At 43.4% G+C, this 24,417-nt stretch overlaps 1 protein-coding gene across 4 annotated transcripts in view; it reads left to right on the top strand.

Moving 5' to 3' along the window:
* Nucleotides 1-24,417, top strand: part of P4HA3 (prolyl 4-hydroxylase subunit alpha 3) — a 44,409-nt gene that overhangs the window by 17,636 nt on the left and 2,356 nt on the right. Inside the window, exons 4-12 of one of the 4 annotated variants that reach the window (XM_066360685.1) lie at nt 5,277-5,426; nt 7,505-7,556; nt 9,812-9,975; nt 10,221-10,397; nt 15,308-15,372; nt 17,687-17,846; nt 18,809-18,871; nt 22,733-22,801; nt 23,673-23,744. In XM_066360685.1, coding sequence (XP_066216782.1) covers nt 5,277-5,426; nt 7,505-7,556; nt 9,812-9,975; nt 10,221-10,397; nt 15,308-15,372; nt 17,687-17,846; nt 18,809-18,871; nt 22,733-22,801; nt 23,673-23,720 — 948 coding nt within the window. In that variant the 3' untranslated portion in view covers nt 23,721-23,744. Of the gene's footprint in view, nt 1-5,276; nt 5,427-7,504; nt 7,557-9,811; nt 9,976-10,220; nt 10,398-15,307; nt 15,373-17,686; nt 17,847-18,808; nt 18,872-19,632; nt 19,657-22,732; nt 22,802-23,672; nt 23,745-24,417 lie in introns of those variants that run through there. The other 3 variants (XM_066360684.1, XM_066360687.1, XM_066360686.1) reach the window with 3 other exon arrangements.

Genomic DNA, 24,417 nt, shown 5'->3' with positions numbered 1-24,417 from the left:
TAACATGTTAATTTAATTTCACTAAGTCTGAGAAATGTCCTAAAGAACAGGAGTTACACATATTCAGGAAAAGTCCACAAGGCATTGGAATTGTGGCCACATTTCTACACTTTGTAGCTAGAGTTTAAGTCCTAGTGACCACTGCTTCTAGCTGGAATTAGGAGCAGGTCCCAGCCTACAATAGGCATGGGGCACTGAGACAAGAGGAATAAAGGAGACACTATACATTAAATAAAGCAATAAAATCAGACTGTCAATACCCACAGTAGAGATCTTCTAGGAATAAATAAAACTCAAATATTCAGGCAAGGCATAGTAGATGGCCCTTGTGTTCACAAGATATGAGATCAGTTTATCTGCTACTTGGAAGAAATACCTTAGGCTCATGAACGATGTCGTGAGATGGGGCCAATGGCTGGCTTTGGGCACCTTTTAGCTTTCAGTGGCAAATCTCAGTATGCTGGGCAAGGTCAGGTCACAGGTAGCTGGAGCAGGGCTAGAAGAGACTGAACCCTCCCTCCATGGAGCAAGGGGGCAGTTTGCCTTTTTATGTCCCTCTTTCCACAGCGAAGACGTGTTCCCTGGTGGGGCCAAGAAGCCTGGCAGGCCTTAGTTCAATGACCTTTCTTTCTGCTCTTGAAGCAGGGCCCTGATGTAATCCTATGAAGCCCTTTCTGGGCACTGGAGCTTTTAAGAGCATATGCCAAAAGCTGGTATTTCCTGAACTCTTTTGGGCCTATTTGCCTTTTCTGTTACTACCTTGGTCATTATAGACCTTAAAAGCCATGCTCAGAAGGTCTCACTGAGGAGCTTGAGAGCCCTTTTCTATCTATGTAAACTTTTGGAAAAAAGACAAAAGCAATGTTATTAGCTGGATCAATTCAAGAAAAATAGGTTTGGGTGTCTCCTTTAGAATTCCAGAATCTCTTTGCTGCTAAATGATTCAGTACATTAGTATTCAAAATAAATTTTAACAAAAGCATGATATTTGCAGGAGTTCCAAGATATGACTAACATTACATAAAAAGACATTGTTAACAATTCCTAATATTTAAACTAAGATTCCAATATTACAGGACTATAAAACAGCAAATAAAAGAATTAACAGAAGGCCTTTGAAACAATATATACATTTTAACATGAAAAATACTTTTATACAATGAGATTCTTGGTATAAACTACCTAGCTGGCAAAGAGATATTAACTTTCTTTTGACTTACAGTAATTTCAATCATGAGGGGTGGGGTGGATGCCTGAGGGAGAAACTGACACCAAGAACTGAGAGCTTGCCACTTTTACCTTTTTTTCCCCTGCAGTTTGTCCTGTATCCAAGTGTCTTAGCAAGACAATGGGGCTTCTCCTAAGCAGGACTTGAACCCATTTGCCACCTGTAAACTAACTGCCTTGCTTTGAGCAGCTAAATACAATTTTCACAAAATTACTTTCCCAATAGTGAGTTGCTGTAGCCTATATGAGGTTTCCAATTTTTCCCGCAATTCCCTTTAATTCTATTACTTATGATTCTATCACTCCTTCTGGAGCTGCAGTTTAATTTAAGAAACTGCCAATTAACTAGCAAGGTCCACACCTACAGTTTGTTAATTTCTATATTCTTTTTCTTTCCTTTACTCCTTTACGATTTTTCTAACGCAAAGTTTTAAATTTTAATACTATCCCTACCCTGTAATTTCTAAATGGGCAAAACTTCCTTTGGTCAGTAGGCAGATAAATTTGAAATTAATTTATATTCTATATTTTAGTTATTTTATCCTTACTTCTTTGCTCTTTCCAGTTACCCCGCACACAGCAAGCTGAATCCTAACCTAACTGTGCGCCTGAAGGCGGCCGAGCTTGTCTCTTGGTTTGCTGTTTACTGTTTGCCTTCCACTCAGGTGCAGCACAATGGCGGAGACCAGAGAATGACGGAGAGCGGAGGGGGCATGTGTACATTTGCCTCTCCTTGGCCGCGGCCCCACCCCCTTGCTTTGCACACCGCGTGGACAGGCTCAGTTTTTCTCTCACTCAAACTGCTTAGTTGCTAGTCCTTTTGCTCCAGAATTTGGAGAAACCCTTTCAATTTGTGGGCTCTGCTTTTCTCTCTTCCCCATGGCTGCTTGTAATATGGGGCATGTGTTTTTCCAATGTCCTTCTTCCTTACAAAAAGCACATTGATTTTTTCCTAGCATAGTCCTATTCTTCCTTGAATTTCTTCTTTTCCCTTTATTTTCATTTCTTTCTCTTTTAACAGGATTTACATTAACTTCCTTATAGTCCTTTTCAAGGGCAGCCATGTCCTCATGTACCTCGGAGAACTCTCCTTCCTCCGAGGGTCCCTGATCGTTAGAAGAGTTTGTCTCTTGGAATGCTGCTACTATTGCCTTAGTTATTCTTTTTTCCTATTTTTGACTCAAATTTTGCTTCACCAAGAAGATGTGGCACCTGCTTTGTATTGAGCATGTTTTAAGCCACTGTGGTGGATTCATTTTTAAATTTAGCCACCGATCAATGTATGGAAACTGATCGGGACAACCTGGGTTCCCACTTACTATATTCCAGACTGTCCTTATTATCCGGGGATTAGAATTCCCAGTTGCTATTACTTATTACAAAACTAAAACTTGTTTCAGGAGAATCTAAGAATTAGTGCACCAATAAAACAAAAATATAAGACAGATAGTTAACTAGCACCCAGAATGAGAGGGTGTTTGACTATAGAAATACTAATTATTACACAAGACAAGGGGAAGAAGCCAACCGAAGGGAATAATTTCCTTCAGGGAAAAGTCAGATAGAGCACCCTGAAGGTAGATTTTGGGAACAAAGAAAGTCACTTAACATAGCTTTTAGTCAGAAGCTTCCAATCTTGACATAAAAGACTCAAACAGACACATTTAGACATTGAACAAAGGACATATACACAATGCGTGCCTATTTCAATTAAATAATACCAGATAATTTGATAAACAAAGACAAAGCCACATCGATGAAGGAAGAGCTCCCCTTGTGGCCTCTCAGGTGCATGCAGGTCGTGGCACCAGAGATTTCTTAACCAGGGGTTTTAGAAACAGAAACATTAAAATAAAGACTGAGATCTTGACAAACACAGAGACGTCTCTAGAAGTCTTGGGTCGAGATTAATCAATCCAGGTTAGCTCAGTCTCCACTAATTCAGTGCAATAGGAGACTGACTAATGCAGGACAAACAACCTCCATTAGCCTTCCTAGAGATAGACGCAAGTCCCCACTTCTGGCATTCTACTGAGAACGTAACTAGAACCCAAGGTAGGACCACTAAAACTTTCCACCGACGTCTCGGTCATAGAGAGCCTGCGTGAACTTACGACCACGTCTGGTCTGTTTCGCGGCAATTCCAGTTCAAAACATAAAGACTACAGACTAATAACAACCAGCAAAGCAGTTTTGAAAGCCCTACCTACTTCCACCGGGGTTCCACATCCCCGGAGTCACAACTCAGCAAAGCCCCCAAATTCACTCTACCTACATTCTAGTCCGACACAGACTACAAACTAGTTACAAACATAAAAGCGAAAGTAAGAGTTCAAAGGGAAGCCAGAAAGTTAAGTAAAGCAGAAACAGTTGCTCTACCTACCTCCTCTACCTACCTACCTTTTCTCTGCCGAATTATCCAAATTGTCAAATTTGAGAACCAGGAGACGTCTACCATAGAACTGTCCGGACCCCACAGGAAGACCAGGAGCCCTGGAAAGTCTCAGGTGGCACACCTCTCCACGAGATTCAAGCGGGGCTGTGCAGCTCAGCGGAGAGTCCAGCCGATTCGGGGTGTCTTGATCTGGTGACGCTAAACACTAGATCCCGGATGAGCCCCCATATGTTATAAAGTACCACACCCCAGATTCTGAAAGGCACTGAACCTCACTTCATCGAGTCCACGTAGAGACACCCAGTCCAGATGAATTTTGAAGAGTTTTACTAGAGGAGGAAATTTTAAATATGCCGGCCGCATATGGCTGAAGCAGGGCATCTGCAGGCCCAAATCGTGCAGTCCCAAAAATAGTTCCCAGGCTGCTTATATACCTCTGATCACACATGGGCGGGGAGAGCATGATGTCAGGGTACAACTGACAAGATTTATTTAGGGAATACACAGATACATTAAGACTTTCAAGATAACACAATCAAAGATGTTTACAAATCTTTCAGGGTTCATCTTCCCAAACAAGCCTAGGGGTATTTTACTCTCAATATTCCAGGAAGGGAGAGGAACTACAATCAAGGTGGTAAGTAAATTCTGCCTCCTATTGAAAGAGAAGAAGTTTCTAGGTTAACCTTTATTTTAGATTTGAAACTGAATGACCCATTGTTCGTGCGAGCCAGAAACTTCTACATTCTCCTCCCTCCCCTCCCTAAAGGAGGGACAGGACAGGAAAGTCTGATAGAAAAGCCTGACCTTTCTTCCCAGAATATCAATATCAATTTTCAGCTTTTTGGTACCTTACAACAGTACATGTTGCCACATTCCAGCATTTAATATAGGACAATCCACTGAGCTCTCATAGCATTTCCAGGTCTAATGCACTATATCACAATTATTGGTTTATCTTGTGCCCCTCAACTGTAAGATCTTTATGGGCAGAGATAACAAGGTACATTGTAAATACTCAATAAATACTGAATAAAGAAAAGAATGATTTAATCCATTCCTCACACTGCTACCAGCAATATCCTAAAAACATGACATTCATGACTCTCGTTAAATTTATTTGCCTTTTTGAGTTCATTTACATCTTCACCTTACCCCATAGCCACAATGTACTGCTTGAATGCATTCTTGCTTTTTGGCTGCTGTTTCTACCATTCCTTCATCTTAAAATTCCCTTCCTCCCTATCTTGGCTTATTGAAATTCTTTTCCTTCTTCAAGGACATCCCATCTCAGATGCCACTTCTTCTGTGAAACCTTCTGATATTCCCAAGCCTCCTTTTCCTATGTCTCCCCAGCATTTTGCATATATCTCCTTTGAGCATTCATGCCATTCTGCCCAGGATTACAGTTGACTTGAGTTTATATCTGTCTTCTCTCCAGATTATAAATTCCTTAAATGCAAGCACCCTTGTGTCTTTGCTATACCTAATATAATACCTTGTATTTAACAGGTGCTTGATAAATTGACTTTTACTGAATTTGAAATGAAAACTTGTCTTCTTGGGTTCCAAAGGCCCTCCTTTGTTTGCATGTCGTTTCCTTTCTTCTGCCTGTGGACTAAGGCTTTAATGGTAGTATTTATGTTCTCTACAGGTGGCGTATGACATGGGGGATTACTACCACGCCATTCCATGGCTAGAGGAGGCCGTCAGTCTCTTCCGAGGATCTTATGGAGAATGGAATACAGAGGATGAGGCTAGTCTAGAGGATGCCTTGGATCACTTGGCCTTTGCCTATTTCCAGGTAGGGGAGTAAATGAGACTCACTGCTTTCCTCACAATAAATATAATGCTTTGCATAAGCTTTACAATTTTCTAAGCATTTTCACGTCTCTTAATTTATTTCATCTTCCCAATAAGATCAAATGTGAGTCAAGCAGTTGTTCTATTAATTCCATATTTTACATGTGAGTAAACTAAATCTCAAAAAAATTCCTACCTTGTCACAAAGTTCACAGAGGTGAGATGGAGGCCAAGTCTGTCTACTCTTAGTCCAATACACTGACTACTTTAAAATCATCATCTCCCATGTAGGAGGCAATCTCTTACCTGTAGTAGCAACAGCTGCATCAACAGATGTTTAATGGGTTTATGGTCAATGTAGATCACTCTTTTGTACTCTGAACAACTCATAACTCTTCATAGATATTATGCCATGATATTGCAAATGTCCAAGGAAGAAGTTTGATTGCTAGTCTCTTCCATCTGCAGTTGAGTCCAACTGTAACATGACTAGTGTCCAGCTATGGAGCTGGCCTCATTGGCCCATAGTACCAGCTCAGTGCCTCCTCGCGGGGTTTTTCCTGTTGATCTGTAACCTGTTTTACCACATGGAAGTTCATTTTCCTAAATATGGGAGTTGCCATCTTTTGGTATAGCTAACCTCACTTCCCAACAGATTTGTAGTCTTCAAGAATAGTCTGAAAAAAATCACTACAGAGCCAGTTCCCTAGAAATTGTAAACCTAATACACCAGTTCTACACCTCACAATCCTTTTTTTCTTTCCCCCTTTTCCTGAGAAAAGGGAGGAGGGTGTGGGTGGCCCATCCCCCCATGTTGCTCCCAAAACATATCTACTCTCAATGCTGCAAATGGTCTTGTTCCTCTCATGGAAGTTTCTGGTAAGTAGACATTGTTGTGAAACTTTCCAGGGTGCCTCTCCTAACTTTCCTGCTCTGTTGCTACATATTAAAACTGAAATAGAATGACTGTGATGCACCAAAGGGCAGGAAGTAATTGAATTTTAATAGTGGAAGAAAATGGAGAATTGACACAGAGAGACTCAGAGAAGATAAACTAAAGCAGCTTACCCTGAAAGATGGTTTTATACCCAGGGCCTGATTATTAGTTTTGGTTTTTTCCCCTGTGATGACTTAGGTTTCCCCTCTACTTCCTTCCCACAATTGTGCTTTGTCTGCTACATGTTATTCAGCTTACAAGGCATAGCTCAGATGTCACCTGTTTTGTGAAATCTTCCTTAGTTCTCCTGAGACTCCACACTCTCCTTCTTTGTGCTCTGCAGGCCCAATTTTTTATGCAACAGTAAAAGAACACTTGTCTTATAGACAAGTAAATCTGATTTACTCCCGTACATTAGAGATAAATGTCTCTCTGTAGACCTTTCGCTGTCACATGAAATTATATGGATAAATAAAATGACCATAAGAAAATACAGTTCTCTTAATTCATCATCATTCCACGGCACCCACAGCAGCATGGCAGCCCACCTACACCTAGTTCTGTTGCCAGGTTTTTCTGGAAAGTCCTGTTTGCCTTTAACCATGTGCAGCCCAAGGTTGAATGGCCACAAGGAGAGGTCGTTATTATGCAGCAAAAATGTCTCAGGTTGGGTTCCTCCTTTGCCTCCCTCCCACTAACTCGGTAGACTCTAGAGAGTATTGAGCCTGAAGAAAAAAATATATATTTTTACTGAGGCTTTCATAGTTTCATATTAAGTTTAATAATGAAATATACCAAAATAACAATTCCTTGCAGTTACATGGTTTTTGCATGCTTTAGGATTTGAGGACATTTTAAGAAAGTTTATTTTCATTTTCTACCTTCTCTGGTAAGGGTGGTAATAAGTTAATTGCGAATGAGGAAGCTGAGGAGAACTGATTTATATCAGGGCTGCAAATCCTGAATTAGGACAGAGAACCTCCCCATTTCTAGTCTGCCACTCATTTCACTGAGTTTTATCTACTTGTGGCAAGGATATTTTATCACATTTTTTAAAATCAGTTGATTAATTTGGTCAGAGGAGATAGCCTCAGTGCAGTTAACTCTCTTTTCCTTTTCTTTTTTTCTTTTATTTCTAATAGGTGGGAAATGTCTCGTGCGCCCTCAGCCTCTCCCGAGAGTTTCTCCTCTACAGTACGTAATGATAAAAGATAAGCCCAGGTCTGCGTTATGGGGAAACCCCTTCTGCTCTTGGCTGTTCATCTCAGCATGTGAAATACAGCTACCTGTTTCTATTTATTTATCTAATTTCATAAACCAAGTCACATTTCTAACTTTGGATTAAATCTTACACATTACTCAATGCAGGGGGGTGATTTTTAAGTTAGTTGGAAAATGCTAAGGAGATAGTCCCTTTCCTCCTCCCAGCCCCTCACCAACTGTTACATATTCGTGTTGCTTCGATGAGGAACAGGTCCTGGATGGGGAGCAGTTTCTTCAGGGACGTCTAAGACCCAGGTTTGGGAAGCTGACCTGGGAACAAGTGCAATCAATGGGAGCTGTGTGCAGGGAGTGTGACTCAGCAGCACTGTCACCACGGCTGCTTACAAAGAGATACCAGTTCTTCCCTTTAAACCAGGGCTTACTTTGCGATGCAAGTGTCCTGCCAGTTAGCACAGAATTCGGCTTCAACACTCAACAGAGTTGAACAAGATGGAGACTTGCTAGTTTAGCTCTCTGTTTGGATATTTTCGCTTAAAATTTTGGTAATAGATGGCTTCCCAGGTTTCCCTCTAAAAAGGTATTTGCATGCTAAAGTAAGATACATAATCACTATAATGTTTTAATATTTATAAAGTATTTCACGTAGGACTTTACAATTGTATTTATTTATCACTTTTTAATTAATCACTTAGTAACCCTATTCCATTCTGATGATTTGGCAAACTGTAGAATAAGAAAGTAACTGAATGGTCTGAAAACACGCAGGCAGTTTAGTGATGCAGGCAAAAAGGAAACCCAACGTCCTTTTATTTCTGTGTGTTTGATCTATTAAAATCTCTGCCTCTCCTAGAGAACCCAAATTGTGTATTATTATAGGTAGACAAGCAGGACACAAGAAATGAAGACTCCCAGTTCCATTTCTGGCTTTGCAATAATTTCACTAGTGTTTTGGGTTCATCAATTCTATTCTGCAAAATTTCATTTCTCCCCTTCTTAAAAAATGATGGTAATTTCTGTGCCTTTATTCCCTCCCTTTCCAGGGTGGAGGTGGTGGTTAGGAGCACATTGAGCTCTGCAGAGAAAGATGTTTTAGAAGTGTTAGAGCAGGGGTCAGGAACCTTTTTGGCTGAGAGAGCCATGAATGCCACATATTCTAAAATGTAATTCCATGAGAGCCATACATGACCCGTGTACGTTATGCATTATCCAATAAAAATTTGGTGTTGTCCCAGAGGATAGCTGTGATTGGCTCCAGCCACCCACAACCATGAACACGAGCGGTAGGAAATGAATGGATTGTAATACATGAGAATGTTTTATATTTTTAATGTTATTATTTTTTTATTAAAGATTTTTCTGCGAGATGCAGCCATCAAAAGAGCCACAGCTGGCTCACAAGCCATAGGTTCCTGACCCCTGCGTTATAGCAATTCAGCGCCTTCTTCTGAGATGCACTGAGAATCATACACAGAGGCTAGCAGGTCGGAGGTAGCTGCCAACCCACAGGGCATCTTATATCCAAAGAGGGCACAAGTAAGATACAAAAACCCTGTAGAAACCCGGGCTAAAATCAAAGCTAGAATTCTTTGTCCCAATCTGCTCTGCTCTGTGTCTAGGCCAGTTAGGAATTTTGGAGGATCTAGTAGAGTTAGGAACAAATTATCTTCCAGTTCTCCAGGAAGAATAGGCTGGGTCTCTGCTATAGGCTTTGGCTCTCTCAACCTCTTTTTCATAACACTTACTTGTCATGTTTCATTATAACTAGTTATTTAATGTCTCTTTTCTCCATAAGACTGTAAACTCTAGTAGGTTGGCCTCTAGCACAATATCTGGTACATAGTAGATGTTCACTGAAGATTTACTGATAGATGACTAAATGAATAAATGAATGAAAGAATGCGTTTATTCCTTGTACATAAAGCTGACCATCACACTATCCTAGAGCTACCATCCGGGTGATCCCCTGGTCTAAGGGTGTTAAGTACCACTTCCATTCCAAAGTCCTTCACACCTTCAGATCTATCAGGCCCAATTCAATCTTTTTAAAACACCAGATACACTTCTGGTACTGAGGGCCTTACATCCTCCTGTGCATGAGCATAGGAGTGGCTCTAGGTGTCCAGTTGCTGGTTGTGTGAGACGGTAAAGCGGTAGAACCCCTGGGCAGCATTCCTTGGGTCCACTGTTTGTTACACTGTATTATTCCCTGCTCTGATTTCTCCCAGGCCCAGATAATAAAAGGATGGCCAGGAATGTTGTGAAATATGAAAAGCTCTTGGCAGAAAGCATCAACCAGACAGTAGTGGAGGCTATGATCCAGAGGCCCAATGTGCCCCACCTGCAGACCAGGGATACCTACGAGGGGCTATGTCAGGCCCTGGGTTCCCAGGTAGGATTTTTCAGGGAAAGAGAAAAGGGAAACTTGGCTACAGAGAGAGGGTAGAATTGGGACAATGTGAGGGAAAAGGCTATAAAAATGCAGTAAAAAATAATAATAATAAAGCTCATTTGGATGGCATCAGTGACCGCATTCTGAATCTCCCACATTCTACTTTTTTTATGCTGTAGTTCCCCTAAATTACTGCCAGCTCCTAGACCCTTTCCTCTTATGCTGATTCTGGTCTTTCCTTTCAGCCCACTCACTACCAGATCCCTGGCCTCTACTGCTCCTATGAGACCAATTCTAATCCCTACCTGCTGCTCCAGCCCGTCCGGAAGGAGGTCTTCCACCTGGAGCCCTATGTGGTTCTCTACCATGACTTTGTCAGTGACTTGGAGGCTCAGAAGATCAGAGGGCTTGCAGAACCATGGGTGAGTGTCCCCAAAGCCTGCCAAGAACCTTCTCTGTGCCTTTACACGCCTGGAGTTCAGGAGTGTGAGAGCAGCAGCCTGAACACAAGACATTTCATCAGTCCAGGAGTTCCAAATGACCACTATTCCATAAAAGTCATCAGCGCTGAAAGACTAGCACAGCAGTGGTTGCCTCTGGAGGGAGGTGATTGGCTGGGAGAGGGTACAAGGGGGTTTTCTGGGGTGTTGAGAATACGCTCTCAGTATCTCCTCAGGAATTTGGAGTGCACAGCTGTAGGCATTTGTCAAAACTTGCCAGTTGGTACATATGAATTCTATGCATATCATTGTATATAAATTTAACCTGAAAAAAAGATCCCCCAAATGTCCATCATTCCATGTAATTGGTAGAGGAAAAAAAGGGTGAAATGTCAAGGACAAGAGTGATATTCTGGTCCAGATTTACATAAGTACAGAGTGAAAAGATTAACTAGTTCAACTTTATTATTTTGTTAAGGGGAAACTGAGGCTCAGAGAGGAGAAGGGACTTGACTAAGGTCACACATGTCGCTAGAGCCAGAACAGGAATGTAGAGGTGCACTGATTGTCACTCTGCTAGTCCACCTTCTTGTATCCGTAACTCAAGCAAAGTTATGTTTGGTAACAAGCAGCCCTGAAATCCCCAGGACAACAATACAGGTTTTCTTCTTGCTCACACACTACACGTCGGTCGTGGGCTGACTACAGCTCTGCTCCAACTGTCTTCACTCTGGGAGCCAGCCTGACCGAGCAGCCTCTGGTTGGGACATTGCCAGTCTCGCGGGAGAGGGAAAAATGAGATGGCAAACTACTAGTTGGCCCGTAAAACTTCTACTTGGAAGCATCAGATGTTACTTCTGTTCATATTGCATTGTTTAAAACAAGGCGTGTGGCCAACACCGCAATCAAGAGGGAGAGAATATCTAATTCTCCCACAGGAGAGGCACTGCAAGTCTCTGTGCCAAGCATGATGGTGGTATAGAGGTGACACTTAATTGTCCCCTCGGAAGTGTGGCAAATATTTAGAAAAGTAATAGTCTACCTCAGCACTATAACATGTTGACTTTTTACAAATGGCATGTGAAGACTGTCTTCAGCACTACTTACGTCATGTGCTCTGCATGGTGAGCAGTTGAAGCAGCAGCCGTTGAGTCATTCAGCGGGAGAACAGAGCCCGCTGTGCACCAGAGCCAGCCTGGCTCCTGGGCCTCCACACAGAGATGAACTGTGGGCCTTTCCTTTTTTTTTTTGTATTTTTCTGAAGCTGGAAACAGGGAGAGACAGTCAGACAGACTCCCGCATGCGCCCGACCGGGATCCACCTGGCACGCCCACCAGGGGGCGACGCTCTGCCCACCAGGGGGCGATGCTCTGCCCCTCCGGGGCATCGCTCTGTTGCAACCAGAGCCACTCTAGCGCCTGGGGCAGAGGCCAAGGAGCCATCCCCAGGGCCCGGGCCATCTTTGCTCCAATGGAGCTTCGGCTGGGGGAGGGGAAGAGAGAGACAGAGAGGAAGGAGAGGGGGAGGGGTGGAGAAGCAGATGGGCGCTTCTCCTGTGTGCCCTGGCCGGGAATCGAACCCGGGACTTCTGCACGCCAGGCCAACACTCTACCACTGAGCCAACCGACCAGGGCCGTGGGCCTTTCCTCTGAGGCACTTCCTGCATTTGGGGAATACAGGCGTTTACAATTCCAGGTGACATGTGCCGTCAGAGTTGTGTGTGGGGAGCTGTGTCAGGGCAGCATGAAAAAGTGAACCTTCCTCCGAGGGAGAGGCATTTGGGGGAGGAGTAAATGAGGGAAGAGGAAGAAGCAGAAGGCTTCCCTGTGGACGTGAAAGCCCTCACAGTGACAAGGTGGCACGGGATATTTTGGGAAGATGGAACAATCTGTGAGGACCTGAGAGGCAGCACATTCAGAGAAGGGGGCGAAGCTGAAGCCCAGTGGCTGATGTGTGCTGGGTCTTGGAGCGAGCGGGTGGGAGATGAGGCTATACAGTGAGCCACCATGAGACGCGCTGTGATTTTATCCCAGAGGCAGGAGGCTGTCAGACAGTTTTGAACAGGAGGGTATAGATCGGGTCTGAGCATTTTAAGGAGGATTCCGACAGCAAACGGGAATCTGAGGGGAGAAGAGTAGCAACAAGCATTTCACCTAACGGCCAATCCAGGGAACTACAGGATCTTTGTAGAGAAGGTTTTTGAGATGATTAAGCTCCAGTGGGGTGCTGAGCGATGTATTTTCAACAGCGTTGGCTTCTCAGTGTGCCAGCAGGAGACGTTGGCCAGCAGCTACTTTTTCCTGAGAACTACTCTGTTGTCGTGGTAACAGGACAGGCAGCTCACTCACTTAATCTCTCATGGCCAGGCCATCTATTTGGCAAGCACAGCTTGCCACACTCCCTTCTTCCCAGAACTGTCTTGCTGGGTGGCTGATCCATGGCTGGTCTTGGGTCTGCTGGGAAAAGCCCTGGCTTGTGTGGTGGCAGCTGCCCTGTGGGTGAGCACAGATGCCTCAGTGGCTTGTGTTGAATTTACCTGCTTCCTAGTCACTGTCTCTTCTCCAAAGAATGCTCTCTTGTCACCCCCCTCCCCCGCACCATCCACATCCATACCCACATTCTGTTCATTCTCAGAGTCGGTTGAAACCCCACACCTCCACTGGCCCACTAGCCCTGACCATTCTGGCCCACTTTCATTGGTTCTTTCAGTGGAAACATTAAAAAAAATTTTTTTTTTTAATTTACTTATTGATTTTAGAGAGAAAGAAAGGGAGAGAGAAAAACATCAATTTGTTGTTCCACTTACTTATGCATTCGTTGACTGATTCTTGTATGTGCCCTGACCTGGGATAGAACCTGCCACCTTGGCATATTGGGACGATGCTCTCACCAACTGAGCTACCCAGCCAGGGCAAGAAACGTTTTTTCAGAGTACTTTTTGGGGGCCACATACAATAACCTCTCCCTCTTCTGAACGGAAAGATCTGTCACCAGTTGTTTGGTACTTTCACTTATTCTGCCATTTATGTGTTGTCTGGTATCATTACCAGTCTCCTGGGTGAGCACACTGTCTCCCCAGCTAGACTGTAAACTAGTTGTGATCACGTGTTGTCCTTGAAATGCTTAGCCCTGTGTTATACTGGTTGCAACCAGAGTAGTCTTTAAAAGGTTGAATCTGACCATGTCAGGCCCTTACTTAGACGCTCTAACGGCTCACTTTTGCTCTCAAATGACTACCAGCTCCGTGGCCTGGCTGCAGCCACCCCCTTCCGTAGCATGCCCCCTTTGCACTGAACACCCTGGCTGCACTAAACTGGTACAGGTCCTACTCTCACTAGCCCCCACACACACTCTGCTCTCTGCCTGAAACGCTCTTGTCTTGGCCTTCACCTATATGATTCCAGTTACCTTTTGGGCATCTTGGGAAACCTTCCTGTCCCCCAGAAGAATGAGCTAGATGCTCCTTCTCAATATTTCCATAGCACCCTGTACTTGGCCCTTAAAGCGCCATTGCATGCCTTATGTCTGGTTTCATATGTTGTATGTCCAATGCTTAGCACAGTGCTTTGCACAGAGAGTGACCAATAACTATTTGTCCCCACAAATGAATGACTTGTAGGTGTACAATAAATAATTGTTAAAGGAATTAAGTGCAAGGGGCTTCTTAATGGTGGGGGTGGAGAAGCAGAGATTCCCTAGGATTTTTATTTAAACCACTGGTGTTGCCCTAAAAGAGCAGAAGGGAACATCTGTCCTTTGAATCTCTCCTCTCCTGTGAGTGACCCCAGAGAGGATGCTGGGAACAACTGGTGAAGGATTAGGTAGAGACAGTATCAGTCACCTACTGATTTCCTGCATCCTGATATTGTAGAGTAGTGGGAACTCTCAACGTGTTGTTCCCATAGTGTGCTTGAAACAGGTCCAAAGAAAGGGAGAGGCTTTTCCATGGGCATCTACCTGGTTCAAGAGCAGGAACAATAACATTATAGGAGCCTCTGAGGAGAGAAAGGGTTTCTGTCCTGTGCAGTTCCTAGCCCTGTGTTCTGCTATGACTGCTTGTGAAGTGCCAGGGCTTTAGGCACAGGCCTCTGTGTTGAGCACTCCTTCCCTGCCAGGCCTTCTCTGGGCCCTGGCAATGCAGCACTGACAAAAGACCATGTCCTGCCCTCAAGGAGCTGACATTCTGATGACAGAGGCAGAAGAGGACATGTCATTGTGAAAATAAACAGTATTTCTCTTTCTATCCTTGGTGTAGTTCTTTTGCAATTAGAAGACACTTTATTTAAAAATAATGTAAATTTTACTTCCAGACATTCAGATAAATTAGTGACTTCAAATTTGTTTGGTTCCTCCCTCCACCCATAGTCAGGGCTAGTGTAGCAAACAGATTTTGATTCTCTGTAAGGAAAGGCTTTTGTTTGGGTTGTTCAGAAGAAATAGGCTGAGGGTAGAGAGTTTTCTGTTGTTGGAGGGGTTCATTTAATTCAACAAACATTAAGTGCTTACTGTTGGGCAGGTCCTATTCCAGACACTGGAATACAAGAGGAATGAAAAACAGCTCTTTTGCATACAGAACTCACAACCTTGCAAATGCAAAAGGATTCAACTATCATTTTGTTTCGATTCCACAGACTTCTATTGAGTGCTTACTGTCTACCAGACTCGATGCTAAAGATTATTTTTTTCAACTCTAAGATTTTTTTCATTTCTTATTTTAAGATTGATAGTTATCATTAAACCAGTAGTTTGTACAAAATATCCTTTAATTTCGGAGGAACTGACGATCATAAGGTTTATGGTTAAAGAGGGGGAGGGGCACGTCTCTGGAAATGACCATGCTCTTCCCTCCTCATCACAACCACTGGGATTCTTTCTTCTGTTCTCCCCATCAGCTGCAGAGATCTGTGGTGGCATCAGGTGACAAGCAGTTACCAGTGGAGTACCGCATCAGCAAAAGGTAAGAGGGGCTGCTTCCTCGTAGGAGCTCCGGTCCTGCCTGCTGCCTGCCCTCCAGCCAGTGGCACAGCTGAGTGAAGGCCAACAACAGCGATTCAGGTGCCCCTGGGGAACTGTAGTTTCTGCTTATATCTGTACATTCTTGTTGAGAGGTAGAAATTTTCACTCCCTCGCCCAAGGGCCTTTCACAGGTTATGTGGTCTGAGGACTTCAATAGAAGGCCATTAAGGAAACACTTGAAAAGGCTTCTGTGCTCTAACCAGAAAAATAAGTGTGTAGCTATTCTAAGCAGGATTGCTGTTCCAGAGAATACAGGCCCATCCCCGTTTGTAATTTGACTTTACAAGACGCCATTCCCACCTCCTGACTCATATTCAAAACATGACTTGCCAACATTCAGGCAAGAAGGATGACAGGAGTCTCCAGGCATGATGGTTTTCTAGAGGGCAGATTCAGCTCCGAGATCCCCTCCCTCCAGCCCTGCCCCGCCCTGCGGCACTTTATTTCCAGGGTAAGGACAGGACTGATGGACAGTAAGGGGAGGGTCCCATCACAGCCATGGAAGACCAGATGACAGCATCTTGGGGACAGGCCAGACCTCAGGCTGGGTGGATAGTTTCTGTCGTCTGGGAAGCGAGGTGAATGATGCAAGCTTTGGTCCAGGATCGTCGGGCTTAATTATTTGGTCTGGTACATTCAGGCATCTTTCACATTTGGAGTTACCCGCTAAGCTTCGGAAGGGACACAGGACCTCAGCTTCATGCTTTTCTAACCTTGCTGACATTCCAGTGTCAAAAGAGAAAATGAACCTTCTGGGGCAGTAGGTGTTCTCTTCACTTTTCAGGTAAAGAATCTGAGACCCTCATTACCTCCTCTTCCTTCCCATCACACTGTACCCCCACCACCACCTTTGAATTTTGGTCCAGTCCTCACAACTTCAGTGTAACTGGTTTCTCAGAGGTCACCAGTGAACTCATTGCCAAAGCATTTTCTCCCCACAAACCTTCTCTGACCGCCCACAACGTAAAGACTAGTTTTTCTGAGCACAGCATCCGCAGCTTCCTACGACATGCCCTGAGCCTCCTGGCCCAGCACTATCTCCTGTTGCTTGTTTTCACGTTTGTACATACTGTGTGTTGTCACCCCTCCATGTCCATCCTGTGCTCTGTCTTCATCCTGGAATACCCATGCCTTTCCCGTCTATTGGAATTTTATGCACCCTTTAAATTTTCACCTGCATGTCACCACCGTACTGCAGGCCCCAGTTAGAGTGAAGGTCTCCTTCCTCTGTGCTGCTAGCACTTTCCTGTAAAGACTGGTTCTCACTTTTCATTCTACCTTGATCTGTACTCAGTTATATCTGTGCATCTTCTCCCAGGAGCTTTTTGACACAACAGCCTTCTCTCGGGTATCTTTGTAAACCGAAGAGCATAGCGTAGTACTTCACGTGCACTCCATATGAAAGAATGAGCAAATTAATCCGGAGCTTAAAGAGCAAAGACATGGTCATCCCATGTCATGTTGAGGCTCTTCCATTAGAGCCTTGTCTCCTGGAGTCTCTGGCTTTGTTTGGAAGCACTTCCCCACTTCCCTGCTACCTACATCCTGACCCCAAATCCTCCACTTTGTCAGAACCTCAACACGATATTCAGGAAAAGAGACGAAACTTTGATCTCTGGCCTTTGACATCTCCTGGTCTGTCTGGAGTGAAGTGGAAGGGCAGAGAGTTTCCCGTTCTATTGCAATCACTAACCTACAGCTCACAAATCATCTTTATGCGTGTTGACTCTCACAATCTTCCTAAGTCTGCGAAGTAGATATTATTATTATCCCCACTTTGTAGATGAGTACCGTGAACCTTAGAGAGGTTAAAGGTTAAAGGCCAGGCATAAGGTCACATGGAGGATCAGGGACTGCTCTTACCGCTTTGAAGCCAGAGCTTTTTCCATTGCACACAGCTGTTGACAGGTGTCTAAAACAGCAGTTTTAAAGTCAGGGTTTCTGTCATTTTCTTCCCTGCATACCAGTGCCTTGCTCTTTGAACCTTCACTCTTCACAGCACCTAGTATACGGCCTGGCATTCAGTGAACCTCAGAGAACATTTCATGAATGAATGAATGAATGAATGTTGAGAGAGCACAATGTGGCCTGGGCAGACTTTGCATGAAGAGTGAGAAAGTAGGCATCCACGTCTGTCTTCCTGTCCTCCCTTTCTTCCTTCCTCTGGTAGTTGACATCTTTCATTCATTCACTTCCAGATACTAAATAATTTCTGCCATCAGATCACTAATGCTCCATGCTGTGATTTGTTTTAGTGCCTGGCTGAAGGATACTGTGGACCCTATTCTGGTGACCCTTGACCATCGCATTGCTGCCCTCACCGGCCTTGATGTCCAGCCTCCCTATGCAGAGTATCTCCAGGTGGTGAACTATGGCATCGGAGGGCACTATGAGCCCCATTTTGACCATGCTACGGTAACTATGGGGTCAGTGGCCAGTCTCCTGGAGAACCAGAGTGTTAATATTTCTCTTAGGCAGAGCTCTTATAGGACTCCTATGGGAGTCTTTTATTGTAAGTGAACTCTTAGAATAAAGGTTTTCTTCCAGAAAGATCTGAAAGCCTCGTTTTCAGGCTGATTTCTGGTGACTCATTTTCTTATATGCCACTGTCCCCTCTCCATAATTTGCTGGTGGGGAAAAGAATGTGGCCTATCGTAGAGTCTTCTTTCTTGTGTCACTTGGGACCTCCCAGGTAAGATTGCCCTTCCTCAAGTCACCTTATCTACATATTTTATGTTTCTATATATATGAAATTTCTAGGAAAGGCAAAACTAAAGGGACAGAAAGTAGTCAGTGGTTTCCTAGTATTGGCGGTGGAAGTGGAGATTGACTAAAACAAACATGAGGAAACAGATGTGAGGAAACGAGAAGTGTTCTCAAGTTGGATGGATGGAATGGTTGCATAACTGTTAAAATTTACTAAAACTCATTGAACATTATACTGGCACTGAATGAATTTCCGCATATGTAAATTATATCTCAATTAAACTGTTCTAGGACAAAAAGGGATGTGTCTCTTCAACAAATAATTGGAAACTCCAGTCTTATGACTTGGTGTTACTACAAGATAATTATCTGTGTTATTTTATATGTTAATTTATTTACTTCGCCAAGAACCTGAAGGTGCAATTAACCCTTCATATTGTACTTTCACAACTGGCAAGGAATTCTGTTTTATGAGTGTCTAATAAATTAGTAAAAAGAACAAAAGGGATAATGAGTATCAAAAAACACAAATTCAACAAGGTATATGTAGCTCAGGGCTATATCCCATCTGTGACACCCCCATTTTTCTCCTCCCTGTATTATTGTGGTCTCCTGGCTTTCACTCTGGTGCCAACTACATAAAATAATGGTATGTTTTATTTTTGTCTCAGTCACCAAGCAGCCCACTGTACAGAATGAAGTCTGGGAACCGAGTAGCAACATTTATGATCTATGTGAGTCTTGCTCTGAACCAGGGCTTCTTACTTAATGACTATTTATGTCCCTCTCTTATTTTATGGTTTTAAAAGCAATTTCAGATGTTGATTGTGTCTGGTACTCATAGCTAAAGAGACTCCAGGATTTTTGTCAATTTCAGACACCATTTGGGTAAAGCAGTATAGGAGATACAAAGAAGAACAAATCAAGAGCTTCTGGCCTCTGAGAGCTTACAGTGTGTAGACCTACTATGACCTTGTTTTAGACAGTGATTAGGATGGGGAGTGGGGCTACATGGAAAGCCAAGAGATCCTGGGACCTAGACAACACAGGAAGAGGTTGTGGAAGTGTGAGGGGAAAGAGAGGAGAAAAGAGGTAGCTGAGATTACAGGAGGGAAGACCAGACTTGCCTGCGTAGAAATTCAGTAAGTGTGGCTCTCTCATAGGTACTGAAAATTCTCTTCCTTATCTCCCCATAAAAAATACATTACACCCTCTTAAAAAAATAAATTGGCCTCCTCTCCTGTTTTATGACCTGATTCTACAGGATTTGGTCCCAGTCTTTATGGTTTCCCCTGTCCCCTTTCCTTTCAATCATGTGGGTTTTAGGACAGAATTTTAATCATTTGTTACTTAAATTATAAGACATGTATTACCATTACCTGAAGGGATAAACATGCTAAATATAAGAGCTCTACAGAACACCTGAAGATGAAGTCCTGATTTCAGGAGCATTAGCATAATACATACCCCCTACTGGCATTCCCTCTTTTCTTAGTGCTGCATCTGAGCACAGTGCGAACAAGAAAGGCCATCGGAGGCCGGGATTCTATAGACGTGAATGCTGGCATTTCCAACATGTTTCTTCCAGTGGCTCAGATTTATACTTCCTGAAAAGTGGGGAGTCTGCGCCTTCCAATGTGTTTGGCCTCTAGTGGTCATTCTGAGCATTCTGATCGGGCACAGAGGGATAGCTGGCATCAGCTCTCTAGGAAGGGGACACGTCTTGGGTTGGCAGTAGGTTGCATCTCTGGTTGATGACTCAAACTGGCATGGAAGGTCACAGACAGTGAAGAATATTGATATCAACCAAAGAATAAGATATCTCAGAGCCAATATCTGCTTTTTATCCTATTAATATCTTCTATAGCTGGTTCCCTGGTTACAGAGCCCCAGTTGCTATAGTAGGGTAGCATGAAAGCAAGAGCCCAGCAGCTTTAAATGGTGTGTGTGTGTGTGTGTGTGTGTGTGTGTGTGTGTGTGTGTATACACTTGTGTATATGTGTTTGGGCTTTAAGCATTTGAGACACTAGAATGGAATGTGCTTTGGGTTTGGAGTCAGTTGGCCTCGTTCTGGTTCGGCTTAATACGTGGCCTCAGTCCACATCACATCTGTTCTTTTGAGCTCGCTTTCTTGCTCTGTGCATCTTCACAGGGTAGTCAGGGGGATCAATGAAATAAGATAGGGAGATGTCACTCTGTAAAGTTTCATGTAATACATTTCTATCATTGTACCCCACAAAGCAAGTAATGGACCCATCATTGTCATGGGACCTAAGAAGTATAGATTATGCCCAAATCTGTCATCTTCAGGTCAGGGTAAAAACCTTCTTAATCATTTCTAAAGACAAGCATGGAGGCTTGTGGGGAACATAAAAATAATATTGTAGGGAGAAAATCTTTAAAAAGTAGAAGATTGAGTTGAAATCATGTCAGTGATTTTTCTGCTCCGACTGCACATAAACTCAGTCCCAGTGCAAAACAGCGAATAATTCCCTTCCCTCCCCACCAATCTCACAATTCTGCTCTTGAGCTTTGTAATATGCAGATCAGATTCACTTTAATTTGTTGGCTAAGTCATTCCTTCCTACCATACCGTGAAACCACAGGTAGAGGAACACAGGCAAGTCCAGGTTCCCCTTGTTATATCTTGCTTATACCCACAGTGGTTGACAGTGGTTAGAACAGGGGGTTAGAACAGAATCATCAAAAAAAAAAAAAAAAAGAACAGAATCATCCAGTTTTTTAGTTACTTGAACACAGAAGCAAATAATTACTCTCGTTGACCTTCCCAAAGAGCTACAGAGGGAGCCAAGAAAGGCTAAAAATCACCACTGCCATTTCTGGGATCTGAATCAAGTCAGTCCAGTTTCCTTTAACAAGTACCAAAACCCTTATTTCTGTTATGGTTGGATCCATGAATGTCCTGGGAAACAGCTAGCCAGCTGAGGTGTAGACTGGCATTCTTGTATCATGGTTCTAGTGAGAAAATAATTTAGCAGTATATATCAAAAGTATTAACTATATGCATACCCTTTTGACCTAATAATACTAATGTAGGGACTCTTTCCTAAGAAAACAATCTAAAATGCAAAAATAACTGTATTCATTAAGATGTTCAATATAGTATTGTTTATAATAGTAAACATTTGGAAATAACTTAAATGCTCAAAAATGTAATAACATAAAGGTTATGAGCAGGGTCTTTGTAGTCAGATAGCATTGGCTCAGCTCAATTCCTGGCTCAGTCACCAAAGAGTTATATGACCTTTTGTAAAGTATTTAATCTCTCTGAGACTCTAATTCCTTATTCGTAGAATATGAATAATAATAACAGTAATACCAACTCAGGAATTGTTGTGAGGAATAAGTGAGATAATATGTTTGTAACAACTTATTATAATGCCTGACATATAGTGGGTACTCAATAAATGTCAACTATAACAGTGCTTTTTCTCTGGATGGTAGGATGATGAGTATTTTCCTGTGTTTTTAAAAAATGTTATGTATTCCTTTGACAATCAGACAAAAATCATCGTATTAAGAACACACGTCTGCCTGATCAGATGGTGGCACAGTGGATAGAGCGTCGGACTGGGATGCGGAGGACCCAGATTCGAGACCCCAAGGTCACCATCTTGAGCGCAGGCTCATCTGGTTTGAGCAAAGCTCACCAGCTTGGACCCAAGGTCGCTGGTTCGAGCAAGGGGTTACTCGGTCTTCTGTAGCCCCACAGTCAAGGCACATATGAGAAAGCAATCAATGAACAACTAAGGTGTCGCAACGAATAAAACTAATGATTGATGCTTCTCATCTCTCTCCGTTCCTGTCTGTCTGTCCCTATCTGTCCCTCTCTGTGACTCTCTCTCTGTCTCTGTTTAAAAAGAAAGAACACATGTCCATGATTCCAGAATATACCAGTGGTGAAACCCCTAAGCTTTGGTTCCCTAGCACAGGACTGAGTGGCCTGGGAGAGATGCCTCAATATTCCTGCGATACCTGACTTTCAAAACTAATCATTGGAGTCTGAACCATGTTCTGTGAGCCACAAGGAATGATTCATTGGTGCGCTGTGAAATTAATTCAGTAGACCTGGTCAGCATTTAAAAATTCTGAACTAGAATAGAATAAAGTAAAATGAAAAACCACAGAGGGTATTTTATGTAGTGAAAATGTTTTATGAAACATTTATTTCCGGAAAAGTATGCGTGTACACGTGTGTGTGTGTGTGTGTGTGTGTGTGTGTGTGTGTGTGTGTGTGTGTCTTGGGTTGTGATACAAACTATGTTTCTTCCTGAGGGCGTCAGAGTTGGAATCTACTTGTGGTAGCCCTCAATAAGGATGTTAGCTGGAAGGGTAAAGAAAGAGGGAATTCCTAAACGTCCGCCTCTTGTGACCCTGCAGGCCAACACTGATGCCAATGAGTAGGCTCCCCTAATTCCTAAGTTAAGTGATTATGTTTCAGTAAATTTTTCTCCCAGAGTTGAAATTGGAGAACACGGGAGGGGCTCTATTCAGAAATGGCATCAGAGGTCAGGTCTGGCTGAGTAGGGCATTCAGGGGCCATTTCAACTCTGGCTCTTCCTCTGGTGTTTCAGCTGAGCTCTGTGGAAGCGGGAGGAGCTACAGCCTTCATCCATGCCAACTTTAGCGTGCCTGTGGTCAAGGTGAGTGGGGGTCTCGTCCAAACAGGTGGTTGTAAGGTGAAGAACTATGTCTAGCTTTCACGTGGTCTGTGCTTGCAAACGTATTCCTGGGAGGGGGGGATAAGAGGTCTTTCCCTGATTCCCAAAATCAAAGATAATCCATCCCTCAATCGTTTCAAATACCATATGCTATTGTGCCTCTAGTTTTTATTTTATTTACATTTATATTACATGTAGACAGTTACATGTCTGCCTTCCCTGTCATAACAGAACTCAAAGGAAAGGACTGCTTTTGTTAACCTCAGATCCTCTACAGCAGGGGTCTCAAACTCAACTCAGCATGTGGGCCGCAGAGCAAGATCACAGCCATTCGGCGGGCCGCACTAGGTCTACAAAAGGCAACTGTTACGCAACACTTTTCTCACTGCAGTTGAAAACAAAAAAAAATCAGTACAACAAGCACAATCGTACATGCAGTTTACTCAGTGTCACAAAACGACCAGAAACTGTAGTTCGCATCACAGCTGCTGTTAACTAAGCTAATATCTAGCTAGGATGCTAGAGAAATGAAAAATACAAGTAGGCCCCTAGGCTTACTTAATTTGATCCAAAATATTTTGAACTTCGTGGATTAGCTGCGGGCCGCACAAAATTGTTCAGCGGGCCGCGAGTTTGAGACCCCTGCTCAACAGCAACTGGTCCCCTCAGTCACTTGTTTAGTAAACACTGAGGGCTGGAGGCACTGTGGGTACTGAGGAAAACAGAGTCCTGGTCCTCTAGGAGCTCAGAGAAAGTGAGTGTGGCGATAGAGATGTGAAATCACATGAGGCACAGAAGAGGGCCATGTGGGAAAAGGTTTGTTCAGTGAATTGAGTATTTCCTCACCTTTCAGATCAATCAAGCAATCAGGGATGGCAACCCTTATCGAGGTCAGGAATGAAATGAGGACAACTACATAAATTATGCCACTAAAGCACTTACCTACCGTGCCCGCATGTCCTAAGCATTCATTAAATAAATGCAAGAATCTATGAATACTCGGGGGTTGACCAAGGTTAAAGTGAGTCTGGGAAGTGCATAGGGGAAAAGTCAGATATGGAAGAAGAACATACAACATTTGCAGTAAAAAAAGAAAGAAAGAAAGAAAAGAATTTGGAGTCAAAATACTGGGGTTTGAGTCTTTACCTTGCTCCTTCTTGGTTGCACTATTTAAAGCCCCTCAGCCTCCCTTCTGTTCTGGTAACTTGGGGAGTGGGATAATGCTGGCTTCCTGGGGGTGTTATTAGTGAGTGCCTAAGGAAGGGTAAGTGCCTGAGTTAATTAAGTTCTTAGTTGTATGAGGAGTGTTTTATTCCACCCTGTGGTTTTTGAGTACTTCTCCTGAGGGATCCAATGACATCCTGTGCTCACCTTTCTCCTAGCACTTGTCACACTGTCCTGTCGGTCTGTTTTTTTATCTGTTCTAAAAGACTGTGAGCTCCTGTGAGCAAAATTGGACACAATTTGTCTCTGCATCCTCAGGGCCTGGAGCAGGGTAGACCCCTCAATAAGTGACAAACGCAGGAATGAATGAATAAATGGCAGCTCACGCCGCTCTGTGCCGTTTTGTGCATGCCTCACCCCCAGTCTGCACAGAG

This window comes from Saccopteryx leptura, chromosome 1, assembly GCF_036850995.1.
Source record: "Saccopteryx leptura isolate mSacLep1 chromosome 1, mSacLep1_pri_phased_curated, whole genome shotgun sequence".
NCBI classification, from domain to species: domain Eukaryota; kingdom Metazoa; phylum Chordata; class Mammalia; order Chiroptera; family Emballonuridae; genus Saccopteryx; species Saccopteryx leptura.
Note: the sequence above shows the minus strand (reverse complement) of the source record. Positions and strands in the feature narration are given on the sequence as shown.